Here is a 20,797-nt window from a genome sequence, read left to right as displayed (position 1 = left end):
ACTGGGATCATTTGCTCTGTCACCAACTGGCCAGGAGCCGGTCAGCCTGCCAGTGGGTCGGCTGCCCCATCAGTGTGCGGTCCGTCCTAGGAGAAGGAGGAGAGGAGTGGTGAGTGCAGAATGACCACTGGTGGGCCTTGCAGAGAGGGATGGTGACCTACTTGGGAAAGAAAATACGTTTACTGCCAGAGCTCACTGGTCATGGCTGCAAGGGCCTAGGAAGTTGTAGCCGTTTCCAGCAGGGGCTCTGGAGCTTCAGTCGAAGCCCAGATTCCAGGCCAGATGGCCCTGGAAACTTACTTAAGCACTGTGTGGCCCAGGCGCTTGGTCCTAAAATAATGGCGCTGAGATTGCTAACCCCACTGGGGTTGTTGCAAGTGTTAAATGAGAGAATATAAGCAAAACACATAGACAAACAGTTCATGGTCAGTGATGAGCACTGGACAAATGAAAGCTGTGTTACTGAGGCCGATGTCCACTACTTGCCTGCTCTCCGGGTGCTGGTCCTGGGGGAAAGGAGAGGCAGAGGGCCTCCCACTACGCTGGGCTGAGCCCCGGCTCTGCCGCTTGGAACGGAGTTCCCGAGCAGGTGGCTTCACCTCTCTAAGCTGTTTCCTCACCGATAAAGGGGAATCACGCCCTCTCTTTTAGGGCTCGGGAGAGGACCGAGCGGGAAAATGTCCCGGAGGACGCAGCGGGTGCTCGGTGGTGGTGTGTGCCGCAGTGAGTGCACCACCACATTAGACCGTCGGGGACATTAACAGGCACTTGGCTGCTGGTCAGATGACTTCCGTCTCGCCTTCCTCTAAGGCAGTGGTTCTCAACCTGTGGGTCGCGACCCCTTTGGGGGTCGAACGACCCTTTCACAGGGGTCGCCTAAGACATAACAGTAGCAAAATTACAGTTATGAAGTAGCAACGAAAATAATTTATGGTTGGGGGTCACCACAACATGAGGGACTGTATTAAAGGGTCGCGGCTTTAGGAAGGCTGAGAACCTCTGCTCTAACGCGTCCTCTTTGCCCAGAGGGAGCCTGGTCCCTAAAGTATCACTTAGTACCTCCGCCCCTCTTTCTGGACTAGCCACCCCCACTCAGTGGGGGCCATAACCCAGCCTGCCTTGGGGACTCATAAACACTCGTGACCAGCCCATTAGAAGGGGAGACACAGTTTTGTTGATTGATTTTTGACTCATGATCTTTGTACCATCTAAACTCCTGGTTAGAACCTTTGGCTTCAGCGGTTGATGGCCCAGAAAAGCTGGCTCAACTAGGGGAGAGGTCACGGCTCTGAAAGTACCTGGAAAGAACCAGAGGTAGCACAGACGTGAGGTCCTGCAGGCTGAAGTGCGCTATTGAAAGGTCTCCTGCCCCCGCCTACAGCGCGCAGGTGCGCAGCCAGCTGCCAGGACCCTGATTGGTCGAGATAGTCAACATATCTGCAAATTCAGGGGAAAAAAACAACAAAAAAACAAAACAAACAAACAAACAAAAAACAGCTCTCCACAGGAAGTAGATGGAAGAGGTTTTTGCCACTTGGATCCTTAGCGTCACCTCACTGGAAGGAATGTACGTTTCTTCCTGCTCTCAGAGTGGGGTCCTCACGGCTCCCCAGCCAGCGGGCCCTGGAATCCACAGGAAGCCCAAGGCCAGGAGGGCGTTTGCAGGGCGAGGCAAAAGGGTGCAAGGGAATCAGAGAAATCTGTCCGGGAACACCACCAGCGGAGATGTATCTTGAGTCTGTGTCACTAGGTTTCACATCTTTAATCTTCAAGTACCAATATTCTGCTTCGTTGAATCTCAAATGATGTGTTTGTACTGTTTATAGAGCACCAGACAGCTATGTGATTGCATTGAAAATGCATCTTTAAACCAAAGGCAAAGCCTCACTAATAAGCTCAGCCAGCTATGAAAATTATATCATATTAGAAGTTGTTAAAAACAAACAAACAAAAAAAAACTTTAGGACAGAAAACTCAATTTATAAAATTCAAATTAAGATAAGATTATTTGCAGTGGGAAAGGATTTGCTCCAGGCTACATTTAATAACAAATTTCCTGGTGCTTTTAAAATAGAAGTTTAGCTACAAAAGAGAAACCCATCAATTCCTACACAAAATTTTAAGAAGAAATAATTGGATAAAAGGAAGTATATCTCCAAACTTTATGACATCTTTATGAAATTTTATTTATATGAAATAATCCATCAGTAACAGATATTTTTCTTCCTTTGCCTTCATTGTTTATTTCCCTTTTTTATACCTAGATTTATAGATTTCTAATTATATGAATTATTCTTTTATAACCTCCTGGCTAAGACCGTTATCAAGACTTCACAATGAGTAGCAACTAACAGATTGGGAAGAGCGAGGCTTCTGGAGTCAGATATACCTTTACACTTTTCTTAGTTCATTTACTAGCTGTTTGACTTGAGCAAGTTTATTTATTCAACAAATATTTATTTAGCTCCTAGTATGTGCCAAAGAGAATTCCCAGCACTTGGCATAGTGGCAAAGGGAACTGACAAAGGCACTGTTCTCTGGGAATGTGAATGCCAGTGTGGGGTGGCAGACAATAAACCAGTCCATTTAAAAAATAAATAAAAACCTCTCAGACTGTGCTGAGTGCTATAAAAATATAAGGTACTTGATAGTGACCAAGGAGGAAAGATGCCAGTTTCCCTGCAGTGGTCAGAAAAGACCTCTCTGCAAAGGCATATTTGATCTGAAAGTCAGGAGGAACTGGCCAGCTTTGAGTCAGGGAAGTATGTGTGTTCCAGGCAGAGAACAGCAAGTGCAAAGGTCCTGGGGTGGAACTTTGGTGAATTTGCCACGAAAATTCATTGTGACTAGAATACCATGAACCAGTCTTCTAGGAGATGAAAGTGGAGAAGTCGTTAAGGATTATAACATATAGATAGGGATGTGCAAGAAGGAAAGGGGTTGAAATTACATTGCTGAAGTCTCTGAGCTTTGATGTTCTCACTTGTATGTGGGAATAATAATGGTACTCACCTCATCTACTTGAGAACCTGGGGTGACTATTATAGGTGAAGCATTGGGCACTTTGGTTGCGGAACTTACTCCAGAATTTTGTTTGCAAGAAATGGCAATTTACTATGTGAACTGAAGTTTACAGGGGTTAGCAGGAGGCTTCAGGGGACTCACAGAGCTCATCTGTGGCAAGCACAGAGTGACCTGGAGGAAATGGAAGCTCAGCAGGCCACTTTCCATGTCTGTACCTGTCTTCATAGTTACCCTGTTTTCCTAGCTCTCTCTGCAAATCTCTCAATTTCCAGAGATCATTATTATCTGATTGACATAGTTTCTCAGGGTCTCAATTCCAGATGCCCGAGAGAGAGGATTGGATAGCCTGGCTTTGGTCAGGACCCATAGCCCAGACAGGTGGACTTTGGAGGGAAGGGTCCCTAAAAAGAGGTTATGAGTAGAGCCACTGTGACTGACATGTCTTCTCCATGTATAAACAAGTTCCTGAAGATGGAATGAATCTATGTGTGTATGGATGGAAGATGAAGCAATAAATGGTTGATGGATGAATGACCACCAAGTCCAAACCAATCCATTTAGAAGGGAGGTGAAGAGGATGACCTGGCTTCTCTCTATGTCAGGGGTTCTTAACCAGAGGTTCATAGATAAACTTCAGAGTGGCTGAGAACCTTTGAAATCATCTATGAAAATGTACACATGTATTTTCTGGGGTAAGGGTCCATGGTATTCTTCAGAATTCCCAAGAGCTCTATGACCTAGAAAGTTCAAGGATTCCTCCCTATACATTCTTGGATTTTTGTTTTTACTAAATGCTCCTAACATTCTTACATCTTAAAAACAAACAAACAAAACCACAAAAAACCTTCAAATACACTGAAAAACAATTTGAACCAGAAAGGTCGGCTCCCATTCATTCTCCTTCTGCTGTACCTCCTCCATCCCATTGACCCACTGCTTCCTGAGAGCCTGAAAGCAGCTACTCCCTCCAAATTCTCTAGTTTTTCCATAAATAAAGTCAGTTAAAAAAGTAGCTGAAAGCACAGTTTCTACTTTTTAAATTTTATCGAGGAATGCTGCCTAGTCCCCACGCCTAATCCATTCCTGGCTGTGAATGTTGGTTGATTTTTCTGGCTTCCTGAGATCATAGGTCATTAAAACTAGAAGGGCCTGGAGAGATCCACTTGGCTAGGATACCTGAACTGGAGGACTTACTCCCCAAAATCGTTCAGAGTATCCAAGGGCTTACAAAATTTTAAAAATGTATTTAATGTTATAATATCACTAAATATTCAAAATATAAATTGTTTTTCTAATAAAGGCCATTGAAAGTAAAGCTTGACAAATAATTTTGTTTAATGTGAACATATGGAAGATAAATTTAGCAGGAGTAGAGACAGATATTATAAGGCCTGAACTTATGTAATTCTGAGAACCTCTTTTTAAAAAGAGTATGAAATTACAAATAAATATTTAGCTACAAAAGTGAGTACTTATTTAGAATGAGAAGACATTTAAAAAGCTGACAGATAGCATAAACATCAAAAGCCCTAAAGGTAACATTTATTTATTATTACTATCATTAATTAGCTATCTGACTCACTTTTATGATATTTTTTTCTGTATATATGGCTGCTTTTGGTTTACTCGTTCCTACGACAATAATTTAATGAGATTATTTTTAAAGAGAACAGAATGAATATTCCTCTAACATGGCTGGCTGAAGATTATTTTTAGTGCATTTTATTTTTATTGATAGCACAGACAAATTTCTTTCTGCACACCTACAACTTTCTCAACAGTTTTTTGCGGAGGCGTGTTTCTCTCCTGGTGGCAAATCCTAGAACACCAGCCCTTAATCTTCCTCTGCTTGTCACACCCTTCTGCCCCCACCTTCCCGCTGCTGTTTTAGGGCAAGTTCTCTGGGAATCAGAGAATTGCAGCCTCGCCTTTGGATGCCCTTGGGAGGCTCACATTGAGATCTGGATGCTTGTGGAATCTACAGGGAGGGGGTGGCTGTGGGGGCAGGTTGCCCTGCAGTGCCTCCCATAGGACCACCATCAGGACACACAGGCTGAGTCCCCAGGCTGTGGAAGACTCCAAAGAGGGGTGGGGGTGGGGGGAGAGCAGGTCTGCTTCTTCCCCAGAAGCCTTAGCTTCATTAGCTCCCAAAGCAAATCTGATTCCCACTGGGTTTAAATGAGAAGTTCTCAAAATGTCTGGACTTAGGAAGCCTTTCTGTTCTTAAAGATTGCTGAATACCCTGAAGAGCTGTTAGCTATTGGAATTCACCACATTAGAAATTACAGCTGAGAAATTTTCAAATGGTTATTTACTAACTCATCTAAAAATAACAATGACAATCCTACCCTGTGTCAGCATAAATAACGTATTTTTATGAAAAATAACTATTATTTAAATAAAAAAATAGCAAGAAGGATGATCTTGTTTTACATTTTTGCAACGCTCTTTAATGTTCGACTTACTAGAGGATAGCAACATCCTATTTTCTGCACTTTCGGCTGTGATCTGTGGTTTCTGATGAAATATATGAAGAAAGTATAGAGGGGGACATCCTTCAAAGCTTGTGAGAGCTCCACCTCATAGTTTCTCAAAGATCACTTACAATGTTGAGTGTGAACCTCACCAATGACCTTTTTTCTACTCTGTGGCCGGTGTTGCACTTTGAAATAAACCTTTTGCCATCATTTGACAGCATCGTGCATTAGTCACTTGGAAAAGATTGGCTCACTGAGTTTGCAGATCTTATTAATTTTGACACAATACATTATACAATATCAAATCACATTAGTCAACATCACCACAATCTCATCAAAGCCTCTAAGAATTGAAAAGCTAATGAGCTCACAGTAGCAGATGCAAATGTTACAAAATTCCAATTTTCACTTAAAAGCTTGAGTTTTCTCATTAGCAACAAATTCTGTCTGTTATTTTCCTTGAATGACAAGCTAAGTTTGTTCTTTTATTTTATTATTTTTTTTAAAGAAAGTGTCTACCAAATATCCAGGTCTGAGTAACGGTTGTTCATCGGTCAGGGATCTTTCAGATAGAAATGACGAGTCGTGAGAAGCGCTGATCTCGCTCACCAGACGCTTCCTGGAGCTGTGGCCCCTGGGGCACCATCCACTCTCAGGGCACAGCCGCAGGGCTGGCTGGGCTTCTTGCTTTGTTACACAGATTATTCAGAAGATGTACGCTCAGGGCCAAGATGTAAGAAGCTGACAATCGCTACTGCTTCATTAAGGACAATCTGAAGTGAAACGTTTGTTTTCCCTGCGCGTGTGCAGCAGGAAGACTGGAAGCCTGCTTGGCTCGGTCAGCTGTGGCCTTGCCTCGGGCTCAGGCACGGACTGCTTTACCCACCGATGCTTTCGCACAACTAATGCAAATGTCAGTCAGTTAAAAAGGCAAATGATGTCTTGATTTTATTAGGAAAACAGTTTTGACCTCATGGACATTTAAAAGCATCTTAGGGACTCCCAGAGGTCCCATGGAACACACCTGGAAAACTACTCATTTGAGTGCAGCATTCTTCTCAGCAAATCACCCTGTGTGGGCCGGGGGGACAGGGGCGGTTAGGGGAAGTTGCACATCAAACCCCCGTGGAAACACGGACATAACCCAGTCCGACATGTGAAGATGAAGACAGGGAGGCACCGTGAGCCTGGTTCTCCGTCCCTCGGCTCTGTAGTGCCAGAGCCAGGATTCACCCCCAGGTCTCTCCCCCACACAGGAAACATGTACGCCTGTCAAGGCAGGTCTCAGCCCCTTATAAGTATCTGCCAGGCTCCTATTGTGTGCCAGTTACAAGGCTAGGCACTGAAGATGTAAAATCAGAAGACCTTTTCCTGCCCTTTGGGGCTCGTTGTCGATGAAGCACGTGGACAGGTAGATCACAGGTTATCTGTGCGGCCAGAACTGAGACAGGTCCATCTGGGAAGGCTCGGGAGAGGGACGCCGAATCTGACTGCGGTTCTGAACAGCCACTCTCGGTGATGTTTCGTCTCAGCGGGGAGAAGGGGCAGAAGTTAGCCAGGTAGGAGGGAGTGAGGGCCCTTCCGTGGAGGGTTCGTGGGGCGGCAGGGAGGAAGGGGCTGGTGTGGCCGGCCACAGGCCCCTCAGGTAGAAGAGATGGGGAGAGGGCGGGAGGCAGAGGGCAGAGGGGCAGGTGGAGGACTGTGTGACAGGCACTGTCTGGGCTCCACTGTGAAAGCCCAGGAGATGGAGAAGCCCGTGCAGGGCTGTGTGGGATGACGATCCATGCTTCTAGTACCAGAAGGTCATGACACCAGGACCAGCCCTTCAACTGTCAGGCCGCACCTTCCCAGCTACAGCCTGAGTCACACGGTGGCACACGAGTTTGTCACCAGAAGGGGGCTCTTGGAGGAATAACTGCCCATGGCTTGGAATTGGTTCATTTTCTTGGCCTGCAACTTGCTACAAAGTGCTATTTATTTTTCCTGTGGGCTTCAAGGCTCACTCCAGACTCTTAGAAAGCATTACATCAGTTTGGTAACGTTGAACAATGTAATAAGATCTATAACTTTTAATTTGTTGCTTTGCCAGATTAAATCTTAGAGGTGTTCTGAGCAGTGATTTCCAAATGTGGGGAGTCATCTGAGACAGTGGTTAAAAAATACATAGATTTTCAGACACCAGCCCCAGGGCCTAGGAATCTGCATGTTTATTTTGTTTCCCAAGGTATTCTGGAACAGGAATAGGTTTCCTGCCCAGATATTTTGGGTCTTACTCATTGGAACTCACTAGAGGAAAACATACATTTAATGGCTGACTGTTCCAGGTTAATACTGATGTGTCACATCTCCTGACTAAATGTCTATATGACCACGTATGTGCTTGACATTTTCATGCTTCATGAAGTGCGCTCCTCTCTGTGTGAGCTGGAAACATCCAATTCTTTCTTTGTTTCCCATATTTATCACTTTCCCAACCCCTAATCTCTTCAAAATGTTTTCTGATAGTCATTTCTCGTTTCGTCCCTTCTTCTTACCACAGGCATGGCTTTCTCATTGGAAAGATACCAGTTAGTTTATTGTTAAGACCTTGAACATAGTGTTCCAGTAGAGCAGTCTGAACAACTGCATGTGCCGACTCTGTGCGAAGTGTAGGCGCGATTGCGGGGATCGATCAACAAGCCTGACAACCCTGTGTGATCACAACAGCCCGAGCTTGTCTGGCAGTCCCGAAACGTGCGACATATACACAAAACAAACAAACACTGGACAGCAAAGCATTTTCAGTTCAGCGTACAGGGAGCACGAGGCCGCCAGCCTGACGGGGAGGGATGTGTGCTCCCACTGGAGGCCTGGGGACCACAGAGGCTGTTATGTTTCCAAGGGTCCTGGAGATGACATCTCCTTCTGGGGCCTTCAGCACAAATGATAACAACATGTCAAGTTTAAACGTGGGTCATGCCCATCATGTTTCCATTTTGTTCCTTGGCCCAGGAGGAGGGGATACATTGTCACTCAGGCCCACAGGCCCTGGGGAGGTGAGCGGAGGGTGATGCCAACGTGGCGAGAGCACCCCACCCAAGCAAGTGAGGGCAGCTAACAGCATCTCCCATCTGCCCTGGGCCACAGCCGGCTTCTCGGAACAGCTGTGCCTGGTGACGCTTATGCACCCTGCACAGACAGGGACCGACACAGGAAGTCTTGCAGGTGGAGGGAAACTCAGAGAGCTTCTAGGTCAGTGATGGTCAACACTGGGAATCCCAGTGACTGTGTGTGGAAGGGGAACATAGATTTCAAAAGATGCTGAGCAACACTCAGCGGCCCCCTCCCTTATTTTACCGATAGGAAATCAAGGCCCAGAGAGGGGAAGTGATTTCCCTCAAGTTCACTTGTGTCAGGCATAGGCCTGAAACCACGGTCTCCTGACTGCCAGCCCGTCACCCACAATGTGCCCCCCAAGCCCGTGTCCTCGTCCCACTGTGCCTCCACCTTGCGCGTGTGCGTGCTCCTCTCTTTCTCCGAGCTCCTTCACATCAGTTATCCTGTTCTATCATCATCAGTACTCCTGTCAGAAATGTGGGACTGGTATTATTTCTCCATTCTACAGTGAGGAAGATGAATTCCAGAAAGATAAGGAAGTGTGAAGCCCAGAAAAAATAAATAAAGACTTAAGAATGAATATGAATCTTCAAATATTAGAGGGCTTGCTATCTGGAGGTGGGCCCGGCCCGGTCCACAGTCCCCAGAGGGCCGACTGGGGCCGATCCAGGCCACTGCAGTGGCGAAATGCAGGCGTCCTCTGGGCCTTGGAGCTCAGAGCCAGATCTTCCTTTTGTCCACTGGGTGATCCTGACAAGAAGCTTAACCTTTCTGAGCACCAGTTTCCTCAACAGTAAAAAAGAATGATCAGAAATAATCTGTCATCTGTTGGGCCCAAGGAGATGCTCAACAAATAGAGGGTATTATTAGGGCCCAGAAGTAGGTTTTAGTTCAGCATAAGAGAGAACTTTCTATCAAAGAGAACAGGTTGTGAATGCAATGTGCTGTGCTGCCTTGCAGAGGAGTGAACTTCTTGTCACTGGAAGAATTCAAGAGGCAACTGGAAGACCAGGAGTCAGAGACAGTACAGGGTGGAATTCGGACCTTTAGGGAATTTCATAACTCAGCCCTTTCCGGGATCCTGTGACGTGTTCTGGGCTGAGCTCTGATGCTCAGTACTCCTTTCTAGCCTTCCTTCCCTGTTGCCTTGGAGCCTCTTCTTCTGTTCAGGGTGCTTTTCCTAACTTACCCATCCTTCAGTCGCAGTCAAACCTGCCTTTCTCAGCCAGGCATTCCCTGTGCAGCCTCCTCCCCCTGAACTGACTGAATTGCTAACTGCAGTTTAGTGGTTCACACAAGGACCATGCCAAGAGTGCAAGCTTTCTGACTACCGGGTTAAGCCTATTTTCACCAGGTTTGGTGAGCAGTTGCAAGACCAAAGTCCATCAGTAACTCCTACATACCAGTCAACCACATGGTAAATCAGTGAGATTCTCAAGTAGCCACTCCACCTGCTCCAGAGAACAAGGCTCTACAACCACCAAGTTCCAAGTTCATGACCATGTATTAGGTTATTAACATGTGCCGAGCATTGCACCACTTGCTGGGGGTTCAGTCTAGTGGGTAAGACCGAGACTCTTGATGTAAGTGGGGAAACATGTAGCCTTGAGAAGGGAGCTCTTGGCTAAATTGTGGTCCAGGGAAGGCTTGGAGCTCACACCCAAACACTCCACTGCCTCACGTTTTTTATGATCAGGAGCGTTTTTGCCGTATTGTATCTTGCTGGGTCACTAGACCTATTCCGGGGGCACAGCTCCTGCTGCTGGGTTTTGATTGCATTGTAATTTACCTTCCAGAGATTCTGCTGGAGTGCAAGACACCTTCATGACGTACACAGTGTATGAGGACATCATCACCATCAAGCTCGTCCAAGAGGCTTGCAAGATTCTGGGTGAGTATAGAAAGGGCCTGCTTTGGTTTCCTAGGGTTGCTGTAGAAAGCACAGTCAGTTCTCATTATTTGGCGTAGTGCTGCTCTATAAAGTCCTCAGAATGCTGAATTAGCAAATACTGAGCTCTTGGGGGGAAATGTAGAGCTAGGTTCCTGGGAACCTCTCTGGTCACAACTGATAAATGTAACCTTGTTTTTGTGTGTTTCTGTTCGAAGACCCCTTATTTAATATACATTGTTATTCATGAACAGTGGACTGACTCACAGCCACCAGGACTATGACTCCCCCTGAACACTATTTGTCTAGTGAACATATTTTCTCTGTACGGTACGTCACAACCTGCACACAATGAAGAACACGAGACAGCACTTCAGCACTATGCTTGGGGCACTTGAAACCCCAGAATTACCAGCAAAAAGGATAAAAGTGCAGGAACCTAGCACTAAATAGTTTGCAGAAAGGTCACTTGTTTATAGTATGATAACTGAAACAAGAATACAGTGACTCGCCATGTTCGACCTTAGCTAGAAATGTGTGCTAGGCAACGCAGTTGTTTCTCTGCTTTGTACGTGTCTGTGGATGACTCTGAAGCCTCTGTGAGTATGAATTTTGGGGTTACAGATACATTTTAGCAAGTAGGTAAATTTGCAAATGTGGAAACTGAAAATAATCATGGTCGACTATTCCACAAACTGGGTGGCTTCAACAAACAGTAACGTGTTCTCTCCCAGTTCAGGGGACCAGAAGTCCAACATCAAGTTGCTGTCAGGGCCATGCTCCCTCTGGAGGCTCGCGGGAAGGAAGCTCCCCTCTGCCGGTCCTGGTGCTCCCAGGTGCTCCGGGGTGCTCCGTACCAGCGCCACTCCCACCCCTGCTCCATAAGCACATGGCCGTCTTCTCTCTGGTGTTCATGTGTGTACTCCAAATTTCCCTCTTCTTATAAAGACCCCAGTTATATTGGATTGAAGCCCCACCCCAATCAAGTATGACCTCATCTTAACTTATTACACCTACAAAGACCCAATTTCCAAATAAGGTCACATTCATAGGTTCTGGGGGTCATGAATTTTTGAGGGACACTAGCACATTACAGGGATCATATGTGATCTTTTTCATTTAAAGCTTCTTATGGGTAAAAAAAATTGTGAGTGGCACTGAATTTCATTGTCTGTACCATCGTGTTTGGCCTTGATGTTGGCTTTGACAGGTGTACAGCACCTTAGCAGTGGGTGGTCTTGATGATCTCTGGGCGTCAGGAGGAGGCACTGAGAATCTTGCTACGCCAGCCACACTCATGTCTATTTAAAAGTGGACAAGGTGTGCTTTGTAGGGAGCGCAGGGCCCTTCTCCCATCTGCCCAGCCATGGAACAGCTCATCTCCTGGACACCGACATGCCATTGGCAGGGCCGCCATGGAACATGTGTGGACGGTCCTACTTACAACACACATGTAGCACTAGAATGATCTCTCCCACAGCTGTATCAGCTTGCTGTGAACTGCTAGGCTCTGAGGGGAAGAGGAATGGATCAAAGAGAGAATTTAGTTCTGCCTCTTTCTAGTTTAATGACCCAGGACAAGTTATTGACTCAGTGAAAGTTGTTCTTTGGTCGAGTGAGAATAATATGAATAGTATTTACCCTTCAGAATTGTTTGGAGGATCAAATGAGATAATGTGTGTGAATATATAAAAGGTGGTATCTGGCATATAATAAACTCTCGAAAATATCTTCTCCCTTCCTTCCCTTCGTATTAATTTCCTAGGGCAGCCACAACAAAGTATTACAGAGTGGGTGTCTTCAAACAACTGAAATGTATTCTCTCACAGTTGTGGGCTCCAGATGTCTAAAACCAATGTGTCCGCAGGGTTAGTTCCTTCTGGAGGTGCTGAGGGAGATGACTCTCTGTCCCGTGACTCTCCTGGTTTCAGATGGTTGCTCCAACCCCAGGTTATAGCTGTACCACGCCCATCTCTGCCTCATGTTCATATAACCCTCTTCTCTGTGTCTTCACACAGCTTTCTTGTAAGAACACGTGATAGGATTCAGGGCCCACCATAATCCAGTATGAGCTGATCTTCATTGAACTAGTTAGATCTACAAAGACCCCAATTCCAAATAAGGAGACATTCAGAGGTTCTATTGTGGGCATGGATCTTGGGAGCACCGTACACCCCCTTTTGCTTAGCCTCGTACACCCCCCTTTGCTTTACCCTTCCTTCTTCCCGGCACTGAGCACACAGCGAGGGGGGCCCGGCCCGAAGGAGGGGGGGCAGCCTCGCTCTCCTAGGCTCCAGGGGACTGCTTTTGGGGGATTCGGGACTGAGAGGCAACTACTGAGACTTGACCTGAAAAGCTAGAGTTTTCACAGTTTAGAGAGAGCAATAAAGTTTGGACTGGGTGGTGGAAAGCAGCCTGCCTTTCGTCTTTTCTGGACTTCATTTCAAAGACTCCCAGCAGCAGAGGCTAGGCGGCAACACTGTGCCTGTTTGGTCCCCAGCCCTCTGCTGAAGGGCCTCTTATTACTCCGCTGGAACGGGCCTGGGGCTTGAGGTTGCTGCCATGACAGCTGTGTGACCTTGGGCCAGCACGCCACCTACACTGAGAGCTGACCGTCTCACAAAGGAACAGTAGTCACCTCAAAGGTCATGGGAAGGAATGGCGTCGGTCAGGTCACAAATGTGAGGCCTCTAGCAGCATGTCCCGCGGCAAGTGCTCAGTGAGCGCGACCGATTGGTGGATCTGAGGGGAGGCAGGCCGTTTCCACATTTGGTGCTTCTGGCTGTTGTCCGGGAAAAGGAGACACACATTTTGCTGTTCACCTTGAAAGACTAGCTATAAAGTAATGTTTGAACCCTCTGAGCAGTAGTCAGCAAACTACATACAGCCTTTGGGCGAATTGGCCCCCTGCTTGTGTTTGTAAATAAAGTGTTGTTGGGACACCCTGTGTCCACTGTCTGCAGCTCTTGGCACCTTAACCAAGAGTGGGTGTGACAGAGACCACGTGACAGCAAAGCTGAAGGCCTTCTCGTTTGCCCTCTCTGAAAACGCTTTGTCATCGCGTGCTCTAGAGAATGGCCCTTTAATACACAGACCTTTTTCCTGATTTAAAAATCTCATTTAGTTAAGAACTATTATGGCCTGAATTGTCTCCTCCTTCCCCAGCCTCCCACCCTGGAAAAAAATTTGTATGTTGAATCCCTAACCTTCAATATGATGGTATTTGGAGATAGGATCTTTGGGAAATAATTAGGTTTAGATGTGGTGATGCCCTTACGATAGAATTATGGTCCTTAGGAAGACACACCAGAGAGCCAGCTCATGGGGCTCTCTCTGCCCCCCACCCTGTGAGGACACAGTGGAAAACCTAGAAGAGAGCGCTCACCAGGACCCTACCCTGCTGGCAGCTCAGTCTTGGACTCCCAGTCTGCAAAATTGTGAGAAAACAAGTTTATACTCTTAGGCCACCAGTCTGCAGTGCTATGGCAGCCTGAGCAGACTTGTACTGAAACTCTGAATGTTCAGATTTCCAAAGAAATGCTACACATGTCCAATATCACACCCGCCATCTTTCTCACAGTACGATGGTGAGCACGTGTGGTGTGGCGCTCCTTCAGCAGGCGGCCATCGCATGCTGCCCTGCTGTGTCCCCAGTTCTAAGCCAGCCAGAGGCAGAAACGGTTCATAGACCAATGTGGGCTGACCCACACTGCTTGCTGCCAAAAGCCAAAGCAGATCGCTATGATTTCTCGCAGTTGTTTAAAAAAATTAATTTATTTTTGTTACAGATGTTTCTTTTTTGCTCCCCATTGACACCCTCCTCCCCCTCCCATAGACAGTATTGTTGTCTATGTCCATTGGTTATGCATATATGCATATCGGTTCTTTGCTTTATCTTTTCCTGCCCTCCTCCCCTCCTCTGAGGTTTGTCAGTCTGAACCCTATTTCTATGTCTCTGGGTCTACTTTGTTCATCAGCTTATATTTTTCATTATATTCCACAAATAAGTGAGATAATGTGGTATTTGTTTTTCTCTGACTGGCTTATTTCACTTAGCATAATACCCTCCAGGTCCCTCTATGTCATCTCAAAGGATAAGAGATCTTTCTTCCTTACTGCTGCATAGTATTCCATTGTGTAAATGTACCACAGCTTTTTTATCCACTCATCTGTTGATGAACACTGGGGCTGTTTCCAGATCTTAGCAATTGTAAATAGGACTGCTATGAACATAAGGGTGTATATTTTCTTTCTGTTTGCTGATTCAGGCTTCTTAGGATATTTTCGGTCTAGCTTTGAAAATTAGAAAGGTATTTTCTTCTTGTTGTTTATCTTAATAGCATATATTGGTCCATACCTGAAAGGTTACATAAGTATGTTTTTTTTTTTTTCAAATTAAAAGCTGGGATTCAAAATTAGGTGAAAACATTCATGAGACTTGGAATCAGGATGGCCCTGGAGCATAGGCCATGTGATTTCTCTATGTCTGTCTCTCTGCCTCTCTCTGACTCTGTCTCTCTTTCTGTCTATCTATCTATCTATCTATCTATCTATCTATCTATCTATCTATCTATCTATCATCTATCTATCTATCTATATCATCTATCTATCATCTATCTATCTATCGCCCACCAGTCAGAGAGTAAGGCCCTGCCAGAGGGAACTTTGAAGGAAAGACATTAAAGACATTTCACTGTTTAACAAAATATACTGGTCAGTTGAGACTAACTTCGCCCTCAGAGAAAGCAAAAAGCATGCTCAGTTGCCACCAGTCCTTGCCGTTGGCCACCTCCAGGCCACTGCCGTGGATTTCCCAGCTGCTCGGCCACTGCGCAGCTGTGCTTTCTGATGAGCGTGTCCCGGCCGGCCGGACGGCAGGCTGAGCGCCACACGCCGAGCTGTTCCGTGTGTGAACGAGGGCCTACTGCGTGTGCTCGTGGGTCGTTAGTGATCGGAAGTGACAACACACTGCCATTCGGCACAACTGTCTCAGCCCTGACTCTCCTGCTAAGAAACCAGTAGTAGTAAAAGGCAGCCAGCAGTCAGCTGCCAGCAACTGCCAACAGCATCTCTGCACTTACATCTTGAAAAATAAGAGGAGGCACGGAACATGTACAAAGTCCCGGATCCAGGATTAGCATATGTGACCTTTACTATGACCTCTGAGGTGGAGCAAGTAGCCATGTGACCAACTGGAGATGGACACAGAGCTCAGGTGTCCCGATGGGGGAGGTGCGAAGCCTGCAGAGGGCAGGAGCCACTGCGGGGCGCCAGGTTCCAGCAGCGACCCCGGGCTTGGCCTCCTGGCACTGCCACAGGGGGCTCCGCACTGTAAGCCCCATGGCACCTACAGCACCTGCCTCCCAGGGTTGTCAGAGACAGAATCCCATAATGTGAGCCTAGTGCCTAACACGGGGTGGCCACTTGACAAAGCAGCCCCTTTCCCCCGCCCCTCCCAACTTCACCAGGGACGCCTGTCCCTGTGCTCTGGGCCTTGGTTGGGCTGACTTCTCTGTTCCCAAATTTTCAGGGAAGCAGACAGCTTTCTAAAGGCTTAAGTGAGACTCCTCCCGCCCATTGCCTTACTGGGTTCTCTGCCCTGATCACTTCTTGCTGCACCCAGAACCCACCCTCCAGGGTGATGTCTGCCTCCTCCGTGCAGCCTCTGGATCCCCATGGTTGCTGCTGCTCTCCTTTCTTAAACTCCTCTTTCTCCTCCGCACAAAAGATTTCTCCATCCGTTACTTCATGCCTGGCTTACGTGATGCCCTTTGGGAAGGAGAGTCCTCTAGATGAACAGCTTTCTCCAGGGATCTGAAGCTTATTCCTTTGGATATGAAAGCTTTGGAAGAAACAATTACCCACTTCCAATGGAAACTTTCTCAAGTGCCCGCAGGCAGTTAGCTACCAGCACATGCCAACACGCGTCTCTGCACCTGCCTTGTGGAAGAGAAAATGCTTTTCTGGGTGCCCCAGGTGGGTCACCATGGGGAGTGGTCCTGTTGCCTGTATCTGGGTGATGGGAGGTGGGCAAGGGCCTTGGGAAGTTCACTCAAGTGGACCCTTTGCCCAGGAGGCCTTCGCGCGCCTGCCCACCCTCACTCAGGGTTAGCAGGTGTCTTCTCCTCCTGCCCGGGACAGCCCACCCCTGCTGTTTCCAGTCCCCTGAGCTGTCACCCAACAGAAGTAAACATTTCCTGGTGCCATGGAGGATCCAAGCCTGTTTAAGTCAGAAAGTTTGAGTTTATACATCATTCTGACTGAAAAGTCTCTTAGAAGTTTCCATGCCTTTCCTGGGAAGCCAAGGGTAGATACTCTGTGGCAATTATTTTCTTGCCAACAAAGAAATCTTCTATTAAAAAAAAAAAAAAAAAGACACACACACACACTTTTTAATAGAATGTTTCACACGTACACAGAAGTAGAGAGAATTGTGTATTGAAGCCCATGTATCCTTCACCAAAAAATGAACATTTTGCCTATCTTATTTCATCTCTCTGGTCCCTCCACCTTTTTTCTGGTTTTGTTTTTGCTGGAATGTCTTAAAGCAAATCTCAGGTTTCCCCTAATTTTACTCATAAATATTTCAGTATGAGTCTCTAACAAGATAAAGACATTTTAAAACACAATCATAATGCCCTGATTATACCTAACAAAATTCATAGTATTACAGAGGCCCAGGATCCAGCTGCATCTCAGCTGGCTACGGATAAATGTGGTCTTTGTGGTCTAACTATATTAGATTTCCTAAGGTCTTTTCAGGACAATCAGCAAAAACATTCACTTTGACAGAATTTCAAACTCACAGAAGATTTGCAAATAGTACAAAGAATTCCTATATATTCTTCATCTATATTCCCCAAATATTAACATTATACCATATTTGTTCTATCCTTTTTTCTTCTGCTACTTGTATTATATATTTTTTCTGGATTGATAGTATGATACAAACATGATGTCTCTTTATGCCTGAAAATTCTCTTACATAACCACAGCGCAACTACCCAACTTGGGAAATAAACATTGATTAGTGCTATTATCTAATTCTCAGACTTTACTGAGATTTTTATAATTGTCCCCATCATGTTCTTTAGAACAAAAGAAAACTAGAGCATGTCGGTTGTCATGTGTCTTTCGTCTTCTGTGCTCTGGAACTGTCTCTGAGTCTTTCTTTGTGTCTTACACTGTTGATATCTTTGGAAGGTTCTGGTCACCTACTTTGTAGAATGCCCCTCAATTCAGAATTACGTGATATTTCCTTCTGATTCAATTCAGGTTGTTTTCTTGACAGAAAGACCACAGAAGTGATGTTTCGTCCTTTTCAGTTCACATATCAGGAGGCATATTATGTCAGTTTGTCCCATTCCTGGCATTAACTTTGATAACTTGGTTAGTGTGGAATCTGCCAGGGTTCTCAGCTGTCAAGTTACTCTTTTCCCATTGTAATTAATATCTTGTGAAAAGATACTTTGAGACTATGTGAATGCATTGTTGTTTCTCGAGCTCCTTCCCTACTTTTAGTATTGGTTCATGATTCTTGTCTGAATCAATAATTCTAATGGCAGTCAAATGGTGATTTTCTAAGTACATCATTGCTTTTACATTAGTTAGATTTCTACTGTAAGAAAGAATTTCCCCTTCTTCCCCATTTATTTATTTGTATCAATGTGAACTCTTCATTCTTATTTTTTAAATAGGTTGAAATCTTTCACTTTCATTATTTATTTAGATACTCAAATTATCCAAGATCTAGCTCGAGGGAGCCCCTCAGGACTGGCTCCGTGTCCTTTTAACCTGTTCTCATTATCCTTTGGTCATTTTTTTTTTTTTTTAATTTCTAAAATGATAAGAGGTTACAAATTTATCTTATGCTTTCCCTGCCCCAGCATTAAAATTTGACATTTCTCCAAGGAACCTTCAACACACACACACACACACACACACACACACACACACTTTCCTTCCTTTCTTATCTATTTTCCCATCCATCCATCCATCCGTTTGCCCGTCTAAAATCAGAACAGTCTTGTGGCCTTACAAGGGAGACTTGCTCGTCTACACCATGGTTTCATTCTGTTCTTCTCTTTTCCATAACTAACTATATTCTCACACAGTGAGAAACCTGCTTCCCATTTTCTACAATATATTTAGCTAAAGGCTTAATATTGAATATTGAGAAAGTTGTTTCAAAATTGGTAACCCACACCATGTGAAAGGAAACCTGCTAACTACAGTTAAATATTTACTTAAATTTCTTTTGTCTTTAGCATGAGGTCAAAGCAGTCAAAATGTTGTGTTCAGGTGTGATTTTAAAAAGTGACTTTTATCCTCTGCTAGACAAGCCTTTCTTATTTTTTTTTTTATTGATTAATTTTTGTTACAGATGATTCTCCTTTTTTCCCCCACTGATTCCCCCCTCCCCCTCCTCTCCCTGCCCCTTCCTCAGACTGTTGTCCATGTCCACTGATCATGCAGACATGCATATAAGTTCTGTGGTTCATCCCTCCCCCACCTCCCCACTCCTTAGGGGATTGTCAGTCTGTACCCCACTTCCGCGTCTCTGGGACTACCCCATTCCTCAAACTGTTATGTTCATTATATTCCACAAATCAGTGAGATCATATGAAATTTGTCTTTCTCTGTTTGGCTTGTTTCACTTAGGATGATACTTTCCAGGTCCCTCCATGTAGTCTCAAAGGATAAGAGATCTTTCTTTCTTACCGCTGCGTAGTACTCCATTGTGTATATGTACCACAGCTTTTTGATCCATTCGTCTACTGATGGGCACTTGGGCTGTTTCCAGATCTTAGCGATTGTAAATAGTGCTGCTACAAACATGGGGGTACATATATTCTTTCTTATTGGTGTTTTATGCTTCTTAGGATATATTCTTAGAAGTGGGATCACTGGGTCAAATGGAAGATCAATTTTTAATTTTTTGAGGTGACACCATATTGTTTTCCATAGTGGCTGCACCAGTCTGCATTCCCACCAGCAGTGTATTAGAGTCCCCTTTTCTCCACACCCTCGCCAACACTTGTTGTTTGATGATTTGTTGATGGCGGCCATTCTGACAGGTGTGAGGTGATACCTCATTGTTGTTTTGATTTGCATCTCTCTGATGATTAGTGATGATGAGCATTTCTTCATATGTCTCTTAGCCATTTGTATGTCCTGTTTGGAGAGGTGTCTATTTAGTTCCTCTGCCCATTTTTTAATTGGATTCTTTGTCTTCCTTTTGTGGAGTTGTATGAGCACTCTATATGTATTGGAAATTAACCCCTTATCTGATATATCATTGGCAATTATGCTCTCCCATACAATGGGTAGCCTTTCCGTTTTGATGATTGTATCTTTTGCTGTGCAGAAGCTTTTGAGTTTGATGTAGTCCTATGTGTTCATTTTCTCCTTTGTTTCTATTGCCTTAGGTGATGTGTCAGTAAAAATTCTGCTGCGTATGATGTCTGAGATTTTGTTGCCCACAGTCTCCTCTAGGATTTTTATGGATTCATGAGTTACATTTAAGTCTTTTATCCATTTTGAGTTTATTTTGGTGTAGGGTGTAAGTTGATGGTCTAGTTTCATTTTTCGGCAAGTAGCTGTCCAGTTTTCCCAGCAACATTTATTAAAGAGGCTGTCCTTACTCCACTGTATGCTCTTGCCACCTTTGTCAAATATTAATTGAGCAAATTGCCTTGGGTCCATTTCTGGGTTCTCTATTCTGTTCCACTGGTCTATATACCTGTTCTTGTGCCAGTACCAGGCTGTTTTGATTATGGTGGCTTTGTACTATAACCTGAAATCTGGTATTGTGATCCCTCCAACTTTTTTCTTCCTTTTCAAGATTGCTGTGGCTATTCGAGGCCTCTTTTGGTTCCATATGAACTTTTGAAGTAATTGTTCTAATTCTGTGAAGTATGCCGTTGGTATTTTGATGGGGATGGCGTTGAATCTATATATTGCTTTGGGTAATATGGACATTTTAATGATGTTAATTCTCCCAATCCATGAACAGGGTATGTGCTTCCACTTTTTTATATCTTGCTCTATTTCTTTTTTCAAAGACCTGTAGTTTTCTGCGAATAGGTCCTTTATTTCTTTGGTTAAGTTTATTCCTAGGTATCTTAATTTTTTTGCCGCAATGGTAAATGGGATTGTTTGCTTAGTTTCTCTTTCTGTGAGTTCATCATTGGTGTATAAGAATGCCATCGATTTCTTGACGTTAATTTTGTATCCAGCTACTTTGCCAAATTCATTTATTACGTCTAGTAAGCTTTTGGTGGAGTCTTTGGGGTTTTCTATGTACAGTATC

The 20,797-nt window shown here is 44.9% G+C and overlaps 1 protein-coding gene across 2 annotated transcripts in view; it reads left to right on the top strand.

The window, feature by feature from the left end:
* Positions 1-20,797, top strand: part of LOC118622989 (guanylate cyclase soluble subunit beta-2-like) — an 80,212-nt gene that overhangs the window by 11,147 nt on the left and 48,268 nt on the right. For both annotated transcript variants that reach the window (XM_036250557.1, XM_036250558.1), the window contains exon 4: positions 10,394-10,488. In XM_036250557.1, coding sequence (XP_036106450.1) covers positions 10,394-10,488 — 95 coding nt within the window. The remainder of the gene's footprint in view (positions 1-10,393; positions 10,489-20,797) is intronic.

Source organism: Molossus molossus, unplaced genomic scaffold, assembly GCF_014108415.1.
Source record: "Molossus molossus isolate mMolMol1 unplaced genomic scaffold, mMolMol1.p scaffold_m16_p_9, whole genome shotgun sequence".
Lineage (NCBI taxonomy): Eukaryota > Metazoa > Chordata > Mammalia > Chiroptera > Molossidae > Molossus > Molossus molossus.
The sequence above is the reverse complement of the archived record's forward strand: the minus strand, read 5'-3'. Positions and strand labels throughout refer to the sequence as shown.